The 18,264-nt window shown below is 39.1% G+C and overlaps 1 protein-coding gene across 1 annotated transcript in view; it reads left to right on the top strand.

Annotated features, from left to right (window-relative positions):
• ELAVL2 (ELAV like RNA binding protein 2) overlaps positions 1–16,172 on the top strand; it is a 366,408-nt gene extending 350,236 nt beyond the window's left edge. Inside the window, exon 7 of the mRNA XM_050943177.1 lies at positions 16,090–16,172. Within this exon, the coding sequence (XP_050799134.1) occupies positions 16,090–16,096 (7 nt within the window). The 3' untranslated portion in view covers positions 16,097–16,172. The remainder of the gene's footprint in view (positions 1–16,089) is intronic.
• The last annotated feature ends 2,092 nt before the right edge of the window (positions 16,173–18,264 follow it).

Raw genomic sequence — 18,264 nt, 5'->3', positions numbered from 1 at the left:
CAGAATTCTGCAAAGCTGCCATTGCAGGAACAAGTGGCTGTGCTTCTCACTCCCATGAAAGCTTCCCCAGGGCAGCATGCTGGTCCTTCTTCATCTCACTGCCTACTGCTGCATTCTCAGTCCTTCCTCTTCTGGTACTGCAGACTGCTTACTGCACCCGCTCCCTTTTGTGCCATCAGTCAGAGGCTTCTTTTCTGGAGAAGCCAGACCATTTTGTTGCGCTCCAGGCTTATAGGTGGATGAGCAAGCTAGGACCTTGGTTGTATGTGTGTTGGGAGAGAGAATGCGCATGTGCGCGCACACACACATACATACTATGGTAGCTTTTTGTGTTTATTTGAGAGCTGATTAACAACTTCAGACCACTTTTCTCAAAAATAATTTGGCCAAAACTTAGAATTTTTGAAAAACGTTGACCAGCCTATAAGTTGAGGGGAAAACAGGCCAGTTTTTTCAGGCAAAAGCCTGAAATATATGTTTTGTGGAAAATATCCATTGAGAATTTGATAATTTTAGAATGGCTCCAATTTATTTATTTAATTTCTTCCTCCTCATGCTCATCTGCAACAGTCTGACTCCTCCTTTCCATCTCCCGTGATCCAAGCCCCAAAGAGCTTGCCAAAAACTCCAAGTAGCCCTCTCGGTGCCAATAATCATGTGAATATTTGTGCTCTGTGTGTTGCTCTTGCTTTCTGTAAACATTCTAGTGAATATAAAACTCAGTCACCCCTCTGTTCCTGAACTAAGGAGATTAGGGTATATGAGAAAAGGGACTGAGGAATAACAGCAAAGTGAATTGGCAAGTTTTATCCACAAAAATAGTTGCAGAGCCCCATTCCTTGTTCCCCCACCCCCAACCTTTATTTGCCCATTTCTGGTTCCTCTGACTCATACATCTGGGGGAGGGAGGGAAATGGAGAAAAACCAGGTAAGCTGTAGCAAACATTTTTACATCAACGAAGTCCTGAGATTCTAATATGCAACTGTATCTTTGCCTGGCTAGAAAAATAAAATTGTTCTTGTAGCACCAATGTACTAACTTTTAGTTCGCTATCATATTAGGTTTGTTTCTGTTGACATTAGTGCCACTTTCCACATACCCGTTAAGCAATTTTATGTTATTACTTCACAACACGTCATTTATGTCACTCTTTACTAACATGGGGTCATTATCTTGCCAGTCAACAATAACGGATGATTTATCCAAAATTCTCTCTGACACGGGGTAGAGAAAAAGAATAGCTTTGCTTCATATTTTTGTGAGCGGGGTGTGTATGTGACAGTGACATTCTTACTTTGACTTCCACTCCTTTGGAATGTTTTCCAGTGCAGCTGTGTGTCTGCCTTCCAGCCCCACCAGGTGCTTTATACAATCTTTAGATACAACAGGAGGAGAGGAAATGTCTTTAATTGTGGAAGATGAGTTTCATGTTCCTCTTTGCCTTTGAGTTATGAAATCCACTTGTTGCATTTACAAGTAGAGGCTGATGAACATTTGCAAATAGGGTTTTTGCCTGTGTGTGTAAGATGAAGCATGGGGAAATCTGCAGAGTGAGCTGAAAAATGTGATTCCTCTGACTTCCTACTGAGCATTTTCCCCCCATGTGCAGGTTGTTTTCAAATCTCCACCTGAAAAGAAGCTTGGTAATTATATTTTTCACATCTGATACAAAAATAAAAACAGAATGTAATAGGAAGTTTTGGTTTGTCTGGTTTTTTTTTGCAGGTGCCTTTGCTTGATCAGCCTTTCCTCTACATATCCACGCTGCTTCTGAAAATACCACATGAAGGTCTCAATCCTGTAATGAGTTCTGTGCATGTGGACCTCTGTATGCTCCAGATGGACACAGGGCTTTGTCTGGCAGGATTGCAGGATCAGGGCCTCATGGTTGTGATCATTTTGCTTGCCCATTGACCTGATCATTTTATTTCCCCTTCCTTTTGAATCACACCACTGGCTTCCCCTTTACCAGTGTGTCAAGTGCAAAAGATTTGTGAATGCCTTTTATCTTGTCACCTTCAACACCACAGCAATAGTAGTCTGGCTGCCCCATTATCCCTCTTCCTCTACAACCATATTTGTGACTAATTGATCAGACCAGATATGTGCCTATTATCACTATGTTCGTACATTGTGTCCTTTTCTTCCTGTCCATAATTTATCTTTACCTTTTTAGAGTGTATACTCTTCAGAGCAAGGGGCTATTTTTTCCTCTGTGTTTGGAAAGTGCCCAAGTCCAAGCAATAAGGTGACCTTCAAATGGTGAACTTACTGTAATAAAGAACTTACTGCAATAAAGTCTGCATGAAACAATAGCTCTGTGAGGTTTGAACTGCTCCTGCACAGATTGCTGGAGATATTTAACTCTGAAGCCTAATGGTGAACATTTTAGTCTCAACACTATTCATCCATGCCTCACAAGTAGGGTGTTAAATCAGGCTTTTGTCATGGTGAGCAGAACAGACAAGAAAGAGAGGATTATGAAATTGTCTTCAGTATACAGTGAGTGGTGTCCTGTTTTGGTACCCTAAGCAAGCAGAATTTGGGGGAGCGCCATTACTATTTTTATGCCAGGTCACCCCCTAGCCATATACCTGTATGGCTTTTAACTGACACTGATGTGACTCCATTCTGGTAGCCAGAGACAGGTGTTGGATTTGGAATGGAACAAGAGGGAAAAATAGAAAGTAGCAAAACTAAAGAGGTGGGCAAAACTCCATGCTTAGAAATCTTGGTCTCCGGCCACCTGAAGTATCACATTTGCATTGTGGGTCCAGTAGAAAGAAAATGCACTCTTTACATAGACATTTCTCTGTGGAGTTTAGTCAATTCTTGATCTATCTTTTCTTTGTGAATAGCAATTACTGTGTAGTGTAGGCTGATGCTTTCTCAAGCCTACAAATGCAAAATTATTCTTTGATTTCTTAGCTGAACTTGCAATGACGCACTAGTGGAATAAGGAGGAAAGGACTTAAACAGCCTGATCTTTATCTATGGGGAAGACACTGATCCTCCTTTTTGGGAAGACATTTAAATGGAAAATCAAACAAACATATCAAATATCCAAAGCAACTTCTTTTCTCCTGCCAACAACGAGATTAAATAGTGTGTTGCATCTAAAATGGAAATGGGAAAATCAGTGGGTCAAAGAGTACAAGCACAGATTTCCCAAATCAGCATATTTAATACATTTTTACTGATGATGAGAAACTGAAATTTCTATTTTTAATGGACATTTTCTAGACATTGATGGGCATCGCTAGTGAAAGCAGAACAGGTAAGGAAATACTGGTTCGTACAGAAATGAGATAAAGGAATGATGGAGTTTTTTCCTTCGTAGTAAGAAATGTATGAATTGCCATCATTACTAAAATAAATACATCTAAATAAAACCTTCGTACACTCAGTCTAACTTGGACATAGGCACTGGTCTTTGTCAATCCTCAGTAAAAACCAGAAGCCAGTAGATAGCAGAGATGGCGGGAGGGACAGCTCAGTGGTTTGAGCATTGGCCTGCTAAACCCAGGGTTGTGAATTCAATCCTTGAGGGGGCCATTTAGGCATCTGGGGCAAAAATCTGTCTGGGGATTGGTCCTGCTTTGAGTAGGGGATTGGACTAGATGATCTCCTGAGGTCCCTTCCAACCCTGATATTCTGTGAAGGGTAAACCTCACAAGGCTTGGAGGTTTGTTTGAAATCATTTGTTCATGTATCTGCCTCCATTCCAAAAAACACTATAGATAAAGATTTGTGGGGAAACACAGGCTTGGATACATGAGGAAACAATTAGAGCTGCATGAATAACTGATTTTTTGGTTCATTGGCGATTTTTCAAAAAGGCAGAGGAAAAAAATCATTTCAGGTCAGATCAAAAATTAACATTTTCAAAATGTTTGGCAAATCAAAAAGTAGAAAAAATCATTTCAAGGTCAAACAAAACATTTTTTTTCAATAATACCAAAATGTTTTATTTGAATTTTGACCATTTTTTGACATTTTAAAAATAAAATTAAATAAAATCCTGAAGCAATACATCATTTTCAAACTGGAAAATAGGCATTTTGTTTAGAAAAGGTCAGGACAAAACTTTTTGTTAAATTCACAAAATGTTTTTGTCTCTCCAAATCTGCATTTCTTGGCGAAAAAAGTTTTGGCCAAAAATTTTGCCCAGCTGTAGGAACAATGCACGGTGGGAATTACCATTGAGGAGCTAACCAAATATTTCTAATTACAGTATATTTATACATAGGTAAAAGTGTGTTTTTATATTATGTGGCATATTTGTGCGTGTAGTATGTACCCAATTACATGTGATTAAATAGTTAATATTTGTAAAGTACTTTGCCCATAAAATGTGATATATAGATACTAAGTATTGTCTATTTAGCAGAGGTATTAATAATGCTTTGTACTTATTTATGTATTTTATTTCAGTTTAAATAACAACCACAGTAGATGCTTATCCAAAGCTTTAGATCCTCTCACAAACCATTAATAACACAACTGAATCTCAGCAGCATTAGAATGATCAACTCAAAGGAACTTGGCCAGCCATGTACAAAAACTTTTTTCTGCTCCTTCATTTTTCTGGTAAGAAAGAACCATTCTATGTTGTTTTGGTTATTGTTCATTAGCTGATAGAAATATGGTTAATATTTTTTCACAAAATAATTTCTCTTAAAAATCATTTCATTTGAGAGGTTCAAAAAGCATTTCTCATTTATTTGTTTTTTTTTTCAGAGGGGAGGGGGAAACCTGTACGACCTGTGACGGACACTGATGTGATTCCAGTCTGGTAGCCAGAGACAGGTGTTGGATTTGGAATGGAACAAGAAGGGTTTAAAAAAAAAGAAAGCAGCAAAACTAAACAAGTGGGCAAAACTCAGGGTTTTTTTTCATTTTCCCCTACCTTTCTCTCATTTTCTTCTCCTCTCCCTTTTATCCCCCCACCCTTTTCAATTTCTCCATTGGAAAAGGAGGGGAAAGAATGATGGGGAATGGTAAAGGGAAAACTGAAAACCAACCAAACAAAAAATTGTTAGTTTCCTTTAAAAAATGGAAAGTTTCAAAACAACAGCAAAACTGTAAAAACAAAACAAAAAAAAAACAAAAAACCCTTCTTTGTAAATGAAACTTTTGTTAATTATTAATCATAACATCCACAAGCTAATTTCCAAACACTAGAGAAAGATGTTCCCTTCTCTAACTAGCCTTTAATCTAAAACAATCAGATTAAGGGGTCGGGTGGATGAGAATAATTGTAGGCAATTTATATATAAAGTCAACTTGAAAAATTATAAGTAGTGCAGCAGAAGTAGGCCTTAAAGAAAGACAGGGTAGGAACAAACATGCAGATGCATTCAGGAAGGCCATACCATGTATTGAAGTTCACGTGAAAGAAGACACAGAGGTGATTGTGCAAATAGCTGACAAATTTATTGAACTCTCACAGGTTTATAGTAATGAACATTTTGAAGTACTTTCCTATGTGCCCTTTTTATAGTCAAGGTAAAGCATATGGTACTGTATACAAATAAAATAGCGAGACAAGACTTCAAAGCATTCTTATTTTGACAATATATTCATGATTGCTTTTTTTATCCTCTGCCTACTCACCAAGACCTCTGTTACACTTGCTCCTCCGTGTCAAACAGACATGCTTAGTTATAGAGTTGAGAAACAAACAAAACCTGCGTGTGTGTGAAATTGTCTGTTATAAATTACATGTACAACGTTTTAGGAAAAACTGAAGACAGCTCAATTGTGCATAATAGCATGAAAATGCAGCCTTGAAAACAAAGATAATTTTGCCTGGAGGAGCTTATACCTCTCCAGATAGCTTGGGGTTGCAGAGAAACTGTGGATTATTAATAGAAATTGTGTGAAATATTTGCAATGAAATTTGTAATGTCATTTGAACCCATTCACTTTTCATTTGGAATTCATAACTGATCCATTTTTCATTAACTTCTTGTGCTAAACAGAAACCATCTTCAGCCCAACTGACCAATTCTTAAGTGAAAGAACAAGTAACAACATAACATTCTATGATTTTTAACATTTTCATGCTTACAGCTTTTCGTGAAACTTTTGCCAAATGCAAAATTAAGGAGGTATAATAACCAGGTCCAACAGAACCACAGATAACTCTGTATAAAAAAATTAATTACACGCAATCACAGTTAATATCTTTAATGTCATCTTCTCCCCCTCCAATACTCTCATAGGGACATCCATCTCATGGACTATAGACACTATGAGTCTATGAGTCTATGAGTCTGTCTTTCTTTCAGTCTACTAATTGAATGTATGCATAGTATAATTGGAAACACCATTAATATCTCACCAATAGCTTAACAAGATGTTATTACAGAATTTTTGGCACAGTTTTAGGACATTGTGGGATCTGTTTAATAGGAGCGTTACTGTTGACTTCACTGCATGCAATACTAATAACGCTGGTTCATTTTTATATTCTGTACAGAATATAAAATATTGTGAAAGCTGACATGGGCAAAGCCATACATCAACTCTGTTTCTCTGTAAGAAAATGAACCAGCGTTTAGTATTGTATGCAGTGAAGTCAACAGTAACGCTCCTATGGACTTCAGTGGTTCAGCATTAGGGCCCTAAGGCATGAGGAAGAGAGCTCTGAAAAAGAGCCAGAAGTAGTATGCAATTATCCGCTATAGAAGTTGTTACTGGGATATATGCAGTGGTGAGCTGGAGCTGGTTCCCACTAGTTCACAGGAACAGGTTCTTAAATTTAGAAGCCCTTTTAGAACCGATTGTCCAGGTTCTAAAAGGGCTTTTAAATTTAATAAAATCTTTGGCAGCTCCCTGCCCTGCTCCCGGCCCCAGCTCACCTAGCTCTGCCTCCTCCCATGATTCTCCCCCCGGCTTCTCCTCCCCCTCCTCTGCTTCTCTCAGGTGAGCTGGGGTGGGGGTGGGGCATGAGGAGGGCTCCAGGCGTTGCACGGCGCTGCCCAGCCCTGGCCCTGGCCAGACCAGACCCCGGGCTCCAGCCACGCAGCACAGCTCCGGCGGGGGTAAGAGGCCAGGGCCGGAAGGGTTGGATAAGGTGGGGACCAGGAGTCCCAGCCCTCCTGGGGACAAGGAGCGGATAAGAGGGTGGAGGTTCTGGGGGGGGGGGTCAGGGGATGGGGAAAGGGTGGGGGGTTGGGTAGGCATGAGAGTTCCGGGGGGTCTGTTGGGGTGGTGGTGGATGGGGTCGGGGCAGGGAGAAGGGCGAGTTGGGCAGGGGGTGGGGTTCTGGGGGGCAGTTAGGGTTGGGGGTCTCGGGAAGGAGTGGTCAGGAGACAAGGAGTGGGGGGGGTTGGTTGCGGTTTCTGAGGGGTGCAGTCGGGGGCACGGCATGGGTGGGTGGTGTACTCACTGGCTGGTTCCTTACCGGATCCTCAGTCGTGGGTCCTTCAGCCACAGGAGCCATGCTGCCAAAGACCCGGTAGGGAACCGATTCCTAAGATTTTGGCAGCTCATCACTGGATATATGAGAATCACATGTCTTGTGGTCCTTGATGATGATTGGAATGTCCCTACTACTTGACACAGGGGCGGCTCCAGGCACCAGTGCTCCAAGCGTGTGCCAGGGTTGGCAAGCCGTGGGGGGCGCTCTGCTGGTCGCTTTAAGGCGGCAGGCAGGGTGCCTTTGGCAGCCTGTCTGTGGAGGGTCTGCTGGTCCCGCAGCTTCGGCGGACCCTCCGTGCTTGGGGCAGCAAAATGTCTAGAGCTGCCCCTGACTTGACAGTTGTTCGAAACATTGTAATCATTGGCTTCTCAAAGGTTTCTGTAACAAGACAAGTCTCTGCAGTCTCTCCCCTGGCATATAACCAGTAAAAAGGATGGTATTCTGCCTGAGAAGAAGGAATGAGGTATTGTTCTATGAAAACAAAATTTTCTCCTACTGTCATCACTTTTGATTATCTGAATAAAATAGACTTTTAACGTAAAATAACATACAATGAAGAAAAACATATAAAGGATAAAAGGTTTAACATTAACCAAATTATAAAGTGGCTATTCCCTGACCCAGCTAACTGGGGACTCAGAGGGTGTCCTCATATGAAGAACTGGCTAGCATACTGGGGTTCCTCTGTGGAGAACTGAAGTTGGTCCCTGTTGGTCAATGCTGATATTTCTGACAGCTGCTTGGACATATTTTGTGGTGAGACACTGATTCTAGTGCTGACAGTTAGTATCATGGTTATTGATGTAACTATAGCTCTACTGAAAAGAAAAAAGGCAGGGGGAGGAATAAGCCAAACTGTTTTTCAAGTTTATAGTTGGTAGTCTTTGGATTTGCTTTGAACGTTGGGTGAAAATTCAGGTGATGTCTTATTTTATCCATTATCTTCATATGTCCTTTTCTTTACAGACTCTACATTTGTTAGGGCAAGCACTGTGTCTAACTCTTTGGAAAATGCAAAGGACATTTTTGGTGCTATCACAACATAAGGCTGAAATTTTTACAGGAGCTTAAGGAAGTTAACCATCTATCTTCTATTGACTTTCAGTGAGGGTTGAGTGCCTAACTGACTTACACCTCTTTGAAATCCCAACCTAAATAATTTTTCATTATAGCTTTATTTATGCAATTGTCCAACTCTTCAAGCAGCCAGTTACCGTTTATTTTGTCAGCTTCTGTAGATACTGCAATATAAATGTTCCTGCTACTTCAAGGCAGCCAAACACAACAAAGGGATCACAGCAAAATTTGTTTTCAGAACTTTGTCAAAGTTTAAAATCCTGGTTTTAGGGAGAAGGGAGTCAATGAAGCAAGTGAAAGACATTTTCTAAAACTTTTTTACATTTGTCTATGAAATTAGTACTGGTGCCAAACTGACAAGCCTGGAGAGTAAAGTCCTATATTTATCCACCAAACAGGATATCCCTCAGCTCTGACCTGCAGGAAAGAGGCTAGATAACTAGATATAAGAGGACTAGTGGTGATCTAAGCTCCAGATCTACTCTTGGAGTGATTTGATAAAAAGAAATAAAAAAGAAACTAATATTAATAAGGCATTGCTTTCACAGAGCACTGTTTTTTACAATGAAGAGATCGCAAATTTAGCAACCCATATTGCTGTCTGATCCAGGGGTGCTGAAACAATTTGTATAATGGAGGTGCTGAGAGCCATTGAATCAAACTGTGAACCATATATATAATGGAAACCACCTCAAGCCCTGGACTGTCAGCACCCCTAGTTCCAGCACCCATGGTCTCATCTAAACCCCTTTAGTTCCCTTGGTGTGAGACCATGGCCAGAATGTAGGCTGTCGATCAATCTTACTTAAATATTAGCTGTGGATGGTGGTCAACTTTGAAACTTTTCAATGACTTCTTTCTTAGCTGAACTTTCTTCATCTAATATTGACGGTTGATTGCTATCAGTTCTCCAGTTCAGAGCTGGACCAACTTGGAAATTAAAACAAAAATAACTTTTGCAGCCAAATAAGCTTATCTTCATGTGTCAGGTGAAATCAGAATTTTTGTTTGTCTAGAGGTTTAATGGTGTTTCTGCCCTTTCAGCTCTGATTCCCAAGTTTTACAGAGCACTTGGTTTTCTGCAATAAATAGGTCAAAGGGATGAACAAAACCTATTCTGTGGGCATTGAAAGGTTTCTGTAAGAGTTCTAGTTGAACGTTCCTATGAGTGACATGAGGTACTAAATACTGTATCCCTGACAAAGGTCCCTAACTCTAATTCTAATTTATTGCTCAGTTTGAATCCCTCTTATTTTATGTCAGTCCTCAACCTGTTCTTAGCTTTGACGTCTCAAAACTGCTTTGCCAGGCTGTAGAGATTACAGAACTGGCCACATTTCTACACATTGGAAACAGCAACGAATCACAGATGGGAGAGGATAAAAAGAATACATACATGAAAGCAAACTGGTAGAGGATCTAGAGTATGTGCATGTGTGTGTTTATCAGGCCCATAAGCTAATCTCAGCAGCTGAGCTGGTGTTAGTTATGTGAGGGAGGGAAAAAATTCCCTAGCTAGCCTCAGAGAAAATGAAAGACAGAAATAACAATAGCATATCTATGCCAGCTTCCCAGACTGGCAGTCTTCTTTGCTGCAAGGTAGTTTCTTGGCAAAACAGTCACAAGAGCTATATGGAAAGAGAATTGGAAGCAGATTTATATTTTTATCTGCAAGGAATGATTTCTACACAATAAAAAGGGCATTTTAAAATGCAATGGGTTAGTTCCTGATTTTCAGTAATGCTGAGTCCAGTGGTAGCTGCAGGTGCTCAGCGACTTTTAGCATAGGATTATAAATTAGGCCTCAATTCAGCAGTCTACCCCTATTCACTTAAGCTCTTGCTTAACGCTTGAGTATAGACTTCAGTCAGCTAAAGTTCAGCATGTGCTTAAGTGCTATCTTGAATAGGGATGAACTTAATTTGAAAAAAGGATTAGAATTTGATTAAATTTGCTAAAAACTTGAAACAATAATTATCCCCCTCAAAAAAATCTGTTCATCTGCCCTCCCCTCCCCACAACCAACAAACTAAAAAAATCTGTTTTAAAAAAACTCCAAGCCTTCCAGCTGAGAATCTGTCACTTCAGAGCACATTAACAAGGAAGAAAAGTTCCTGGACTGTTTGCTGTTTACTGTCAGTCATAATTGAATACCTTGCAAGTAGCTTAGTATCAAAACAATAGATAATTAAATATCATACCTACCTGGGCACTCAGAAATATCACCAAAACACCCAAGGTAATCAGGTAGCTTAAATTTAGTACATGAAAAAAATGTTGGTCAGGTGCTTAATACTTAAAAGACAAAGAAATATGGTTACTTTAAAAAAGAACAGAATGGTCCTGGAGATTTATCTATTGTTATGACTAACTAATAATTTATGTTGAAATTGATTTTGCTAATCCTATATAGTATTCAGGATAGTATATATGAAAAATCACTCATATGGAGCAACTTCCTCTCTGGAGTGCTCATGTCAGGATTTGGCATGTATGAAAAATGTGTGGTCTAAGCTCAGGACTAGTAGCCAAACTTTTCTAAATTCTAAGCCAGGCTCTGACAATGTGTCCCTTTGTGAATTTGGGCAGATCTCAGCTTCTCTGTTTCAGATTTTCCATCTGTCAAATGAGGCTAATGAAGTTTGTGGACAGAAAATACTAAGTATTACAATTACATGCACTAAATTCCATTTGTGAGTAGTAGGTTTAGAAATTAGTCTGAACTTTTCTACCCAAACAGAACTAGCTCTAAACTTTTCACATACAGATATATAAAATCTTACTGTGGTGACAGCAACAGAATGGGACCTTTCATTGCGATTCAGAAACGGTTTCCTACTGTAGCATCACAACACACTAGCCCCTGGGGACAACTGATTCTTTTGCCTCCAAGCTCTGATACACATTAACTGTCAGAAATTTTTCAGCTCTTATGCTAGCTAATGTATAGTGTTATTCGGACTGCCAGCTTGTACTGTACTCTGTGGAACAGTTGATCTTGAAAGATGTCATTTTCCCCTCATTTTCTGACTTGCTTTGTTACATCAGAGTTGATTTATTTTACACTTCTTGACACTCAGAGATTTTATAAAACTGATCATGTCCCAGAAACTTTAAATTAAGGGACTGACTACTGCAAGCCCAGGAAACAAACAAAGACACACAACATGAAACCCCTTTTTTGTTTTAGGGTGCCTAAAAGACAATTGAAGGGAAGGCACCTACACTCTGTGCAGCCTACACTTTAAAACATACTGTGTTTTCAAAAGGTTAGGAGACCAGACACCCTCCTTTCCCTTTTTGTCTGGCTTCAGATATAGTAAGATTTATTAGACAAGATTCTCATAACTGACTAGTGATTTGGGGTAGAGCTGGATGAAAACTCTCCAATGGAACATGTTAATTTGACTAAATTGAACCATTTTGCAAGAACATATTGATTTTGTCAGTTTGACAAAAAATATTGAAACGTTTAGTTTGCTAAGGTCAAACTGTCATTTTAATAAGTTTGAAGCATCTGACTTTGACTTTTATATTATATCATTTATGGTATAATATATGTCTTGTGTTATAAATAATATAAAAGGCATAGCTTTGATAAGGTTCTTTTGATATTTATGAAACAATTTTGGGGAGAAATTTTGTTTTGCAGGAAACTTTAACTTTGTTCCAATTTGAGACAAAGTAAATTTCTAAAGGTCAGAATTTCCTTCACAATGGAAATTCGAGATTTGACCAGCTCTAATTCTTGCGTATCCAGCTGGGGACCATAAGGAACCATTATGATAATCTGGTCTGACATCCTGTAAACACAGGCTAGAGAACTTCCTCAAAATAATTCCTTATGAATTAACACCTACCTTTTAGAAAAAAATTACAATTATGATTTTAAAATTGCTAGTGAGGATCTACCCTGACCCTTGGTAAATTGTTCTGATGATTAATTACTCTCATTGTTGAAAATGTATGCCTTATTTCCAGTCTGAATTTGTCTAGCTTCATCTTCCAGCCATTGGATAGTGTTATACCTTTTTCTGCTACACCGCCTAGCCCATTATTTAATATTTGTTCCCCGTGTAGGTACTTATAGACTATGATCAAGCCACCCCTTAACCTTCTCTTTGTTAAGCTAAATATATTGTTTGAGCCAGCCTATATAATTTCTATTTCACTTTATAGAATTCTATAAGGATGGGTGTATGGGCAGATGGATGTGAGCAGGGGAACCGTAGAAAGAGCAGCATTATTAAATTGTATAGGTTTTTTTTTTACAATAATTTCTGTAGAACCTTATTTATTTCCATGTAATCTCTGGGTTCCAATCCCTGTTAAATCCCTAGGAGACTTTTGCATAAAAGAAGCATACAGTTATTTATTTATATACCTGTGATATGATATATTGTTACTTAAATGTAAAACAGGACAGTGGCTTCCATTCATCACCAAGATCTCCTATTTCTGTGAGATTGGGCAGGCCAACATGTTATGGACCTCAATTTGCGACACGGATTGGGATTCTCAAGTTACAATGCTGACGTGCAGTTCCTCTTTCACCTGTGCAATGGTGAGATGCAATTTTCAACATTCCATTTCAAGCCACACATGTAAACAACAAAAGCTTTTGGAAATCAGTACAGCCAGAAGGGCAGACTTCCACGAATTGGCAAGAATGTGGTGGTGGTGATCTTATGCTAATAGAGAAGTTAATGCATGCTGACAATATTGGGTATGTTGTCAACATGCATTAACTTCCCCACTAGTGTGAGATCACATCAACATATTCTTGCCAATTTGTGGACGTCAGCCCTTCTGGTTGTACTGGTTTTGAAAGGCTTTTGTTGAGTACATAGGTGGCATAAAATGGAGTGTTGTATCAACAGCAGGGAATAAGCTGCCTCTGCATAACCCCTTCTAACAATAGAGGCATGGTTCATTTTTTAATGAACTTTCTCATGCTATCAGTTTGTGGAGATTGTGCGTGTTTGTGATAACCCACCAATAAGAAGGCTGTGGGGGTCACATAGTTGAATAACATTTCACATATGTAAATTGTCTTTTTCTGCTGCTGCCAGATTTGAGGAAAAAAAAGTCTTTGGCCATAAAACATTTAAAAATTTTTGCCATAAGTGATTATAGCAAGAACTCTGTTTTGCTTTGCCAAATTGGGAATTTTAATGATATTCCCAATTTACGTTATATTTTATTGATTTTTTGGTGAAATTTTACTTTTATTTTTCAGCTTCACACTGAAAGAATTTTTAGATCCCCATCTGCTGTAAATTGTTGTAGCTTCATTGACTTCAATAGAGTTATGACAATTTATACCAGCTGAAGAGCTGCACCTGGACTTTTGCCCAGTTCTTGTGGCGTTCTGGGGTATTCAGGACTTTTCTTCTGTCAGCCTTTTCATGAATAGAATGCAAGTGGCTAACATATTCTGATAAAGCCTCCACTTGCTCATCATTCTCAAAGCCTCAAGCAACAACCAGTGTGAATTCATGTGGCAAAAGCTTGGCCTTTTCTATCAATTCTCTTGACAAGAATGTTGTCAAGTCTCATTTCTTCTTTTTCTTAGCTGATGAACTTATTTCAGGAGGCTGGTAGTTATACCTCACATCCGTCTATGATGAGGCACATCACCCTCAAGGCACCATATCTTCTCTGTCTTCTCCCAGTCCTTATACATTGTGGGAAATATTCGTCGGTGACCAAGTCAGGTCATGTATATAGAGCAGGCTGGTGAGGAGACTGAAAATTACTGGTAGCCACAGTCATTCAAAAACAACCAAGCACAGTTCTGTCAATCAAAACACAACTTGGCTGATTAGGAGACTGCATGCCACTCTGCATACTGGATGTTTAGCATTTGTGTTTGTCCAAAGGTCTGAAATGCCTATGTACAGTGACAAATGTGAATTGAATACATAGCCAACATGGATGAGTTCCTGTCAAATATTTCCCACGCCTGCTAATAGAATTAAAAGACTAACCAAGTTCTTTCTCATCACAGTTCACAACCTTCTTCTATTCTCCTTCTGTAAAGTGGCTTTGTGTATGATAACTACAGGATCCTTTTCTTCCTATGAAGATCACAGAAATGTATAGATTTTAGGTAAAAGAGCTAGTCAGCATTAAAACCTAGGCAATGTTTGAGGACAAGAATCTTTTTTAAATTGTACAAAGCTGTTGAACTAGGGGTTCTCAAACTGGGGGTTGGGACCCTCAAGGGGCCGTGACGTTATTACATGGGGCGTCGCAAGCTGTCAGCCTCCACCTCAAACCCCACTTTGCATCCAGCATTTATAATCGTGTTAAATATATAAGAAAGTGTTTTTAATTTATAAGGAGGGTTGCACTCAGAGGCTTGTGTTGTGAAAGGGGTCACCAGTACAAAAGTTTGAGAACTACTGTGTTAAAGTTCTGTTTCAAAATCAACGGTGAAATATGTCCTATAGTCCTCCATCCAAAAGTCAGTCTCATCCTATTAAGTGCACCCATAATTAACCTCAGTGACTCTGTGACTGATTCACTTTGTTTTTTTGCATTGCTTTCAATTTTCGGGAAGTTCTCTTTTAGAAGTTTGAATGTAAAATGTTTATTCCTAAGAAATTTTGCTCTGTGATAGGCAAATACCTTTTTCCTATGGTTTTAGTGCTTTAGGGGCTACCTGACTCCCTTCTTTTCACAATGTAATGCTTCTCAGAGAACACTCAGACATGCCTAGAAACTTTATTCCTTATTTTCATTTAATAAAATAGAACACTTCCTGTTGCACTCCCTCTGTCTTCTCTATGTAGATTGTAAGCTCCTTGAGGGTAGGCACTATTATTGTGTGTTGATACACCCCAATGATGACCTGATTTATGTTGGGGGTCTCTAAACACTACTAAGATATAAATTATAATAATTAATATGTTAACAATATTTTCCCCTCCTGCTATTTCCATCACATTGTGCGCTGCAACCATGTCTTGTATCTTGTCTTATTTACCCTGTAAGATCTTTGGGGAAGAGTCAATGGGTAAAATCCTGGCCCCATTGAAGTCAATAGGAGTTTTGCCATTGACTTCAATGGGCCAGAATTTGAGCACTTTTAGGTGCTTAAAATACTTATTTTTGAAAAATGTCCACATGAAGAATGAGTTTAATTTCAAGAAGCAGATGTCAACTCTCTCTTTATTTCTGTCTGCGTCCATCCTAAAATCTAAATCAATGGTGCTTAGTCCATATTTGTCTATAATTCCTACCCACAAACTTAGCAATAGTGTCTGCTTTATGTGGTCCTACTTAGTGAATGGCTTGATAGGTTTGTTTTGAAGGAAAAATGTGAATTAGGTCAAATCCTGCACTCTGTCGCCAAGGTAGAACTCCCATTGAAGCCAGTAGGCATTAAATCTAGTGTAATATTTGGCCCATTATCTCTAACTTTTGTCAGGTATAGTAATGCATAGTTAGTCACAGATACACAGTTTCATGTATGTGAATCTTGACCTCCCTGCATGGATTTCTATATTGTTGGAAGTTATTCTCATTTGTAATGATGGAAAAAATATCACTTGGTCTGTTTTATATCCTAATCTAGCAGATGAACATTCTCTCGCATCAATTTATGAAGAGTATGTTCCTGACCCCATTGAAGTTAATAGAACACTCCATTGATATCAGCACAGTGGGATTGGATCCTGAATCTACAAAATGAAAGAAGAATGTCAAATTGATCAAGTTACAATGATGCTTTCTCTGTCGAAGTCTGTTTTTTGCTTTTTAGTTGTTTTATATTGCATTTTGTGGGGGTCTTATTTTCTGTCCACAAAATGTCCATTCATATAATTTGGGGTCCTTGAGTAGAACAAATAGAGCAGCTAACACAAAATGGCTCTCACTCACCATGTATATATGTCTTATCCACTGTTCATTGTATATCACCATTTTTTGTTCATCAGGATATAAAGGGAAACATTTTAGGTATATGTGGTTTTTCTATGCTTAATGGTTTCTAAGTATACGATTTTTAAAAATCATAATGCAGAAGAGTGGCTTAGGTTAATGGGCTGTAGCTGCTGGACAATCCCTGCATCCCTCACAATCCCATTTTCACCTTGACTGCACACCCATCTCTCTGGTATGGTAAAACCCCTCTGTCCAGTTGTGAAATGCTCATATTTTTAGAACTGGGCTCTTGTCCTTGTTTCTTTTTGCAGGATTTTTTTTCCCTTCTGTCAGTAGCATCTTTACATAATTATTTTGGCTTCCTTTTAGGTGGACATATATTGATCTGTAAATAAACTCTGGTGACCTGACTGTAAATGGTAGGCAATGTAGAACAGTGGTTTACTAGACCTTATGATAGTGTCCATGATAGCCTTTATTGGAGGCCAATGAAGAGCCACTTCTGTCTATCTTAGACAAGTACTTAATGACCTCCATTACTGTAGTATTTCAGGACCCCATAATCTTTAATATATTCATCCTCATAACACCCCTATGAGGTAGGGAAGTGTTGTTATTCCCATTTTACAGACTGGGAGACTAAGACCCAGCTCCACAAAGGAGTTTATGCACTGTGAAGCTCAGTCAGAGAGAACAATCTTGGTGGTTAAGGCACTGAACTGAGGCTCAGGATATTTGGTTTCAGTTTGTGGCTCGCCCAAAGACCTTCTGTGTGGTGCTAGGCAAATTACACTGGTCTACAATTTTTGAGAAGTCATCTGCTTCAGAGATAAAATGTGATATTTATTATGTATTTTGATGTGCTGAATTCAAATATGATAATTAAAACAACTGATTGGCTACTGTTTCCAAGATATTTAAGTTTTTACATTTTGTGTCTATGGATATTGTGTAGATAGTAGAGTTTTAATCATAAATTGTAAACCTAGGTCTTTTCATGTGTTTATGGTTGCTTTACATGATATTTCACCTATCCTGTTTATGTAACACTTTAAAAATCAGCAAAAGGGTTATATAAATAAAATTTATTATGAAACAAAAGGCAAAAAACTATTATGTACATAGTTTAGTCCTATTCAGTGTCTACTCGGCGCTTCTTGGCTTGTCTCTTGTATTCATTAAATGGAGCATCTCTTGTCACTGTCCAGCAATAGTCTGCAAGCATTGATGGGCTCCATTTGCCCTGATAGCCTGCCAGGAGATTCCACTGCTGTAGTCTGGAGCCCAACAGCTCTGCCTTACTCTTGGGTAGTTCCAAATCCCTGACAAGGTCATTCAGTTCACCTTGTGTTATGAGGTGTGGTTCAGAGGAGGAGGATGGGAGAAAATGTGGGTCCTGTGACATTGATGGTTCAGGACCAGAAGTTTCATCCTCTTCCTCTTCCTCGTCTGACTCAAGTGAGAATGATTCTGGTGCATCAGGAACCGGCAGGCCTTCTCCTTGGGGTACTGGGCGTATAGCTGATGGAATGTTTGGATAGCGCACAGTCCACTTTTTCTTCTTTGACACACCTTTCCCAACTGGAGGCACCATGCAGAAGTAACAATTGCCGGTATGATCTGTTGGCTCTCTCCAAATCATTGGCACTGCAAAAGGCATAAATTTCCTTTTCCTGTTCAACCACTGGCCAAGATTTGTTGCACAAGTGTTGCAGCATGTGTGGGGCCCACCTCTTGTCCTGATCTCCAATTTTGCAGCCAAAATAAAGGTGATAGGCTTTCTTAACCATAGTGGTTATACTGTGCTTTTCTGTTGCAAAAGTCACTTCACCACAAACATAGCAGAAGTAATCTGCACTGTTCACAC

The sequence above is a fragment of the Gopherus flavomarginatus genome, chromosome 3 (genome assembly GCF_025201925.1).
Source record: "Gopherus flavomarginatus isolate rGopFla2 chromosome 3, rGopFla2.mat.asm, whole genome shotgun sequence".
NCBI classification, from domain to species: domain Eukaryota; kingdom Metazoa; phylum Chordata; order Testudines; family Testudinidae; genus Gopherus; species Gopherus flavomarginatus.
The sequence above is the reverse complement of the archived record's forward strand: the minus strand, read 5'-3'. Positions and strand labels throughout refer to the sequence as shown.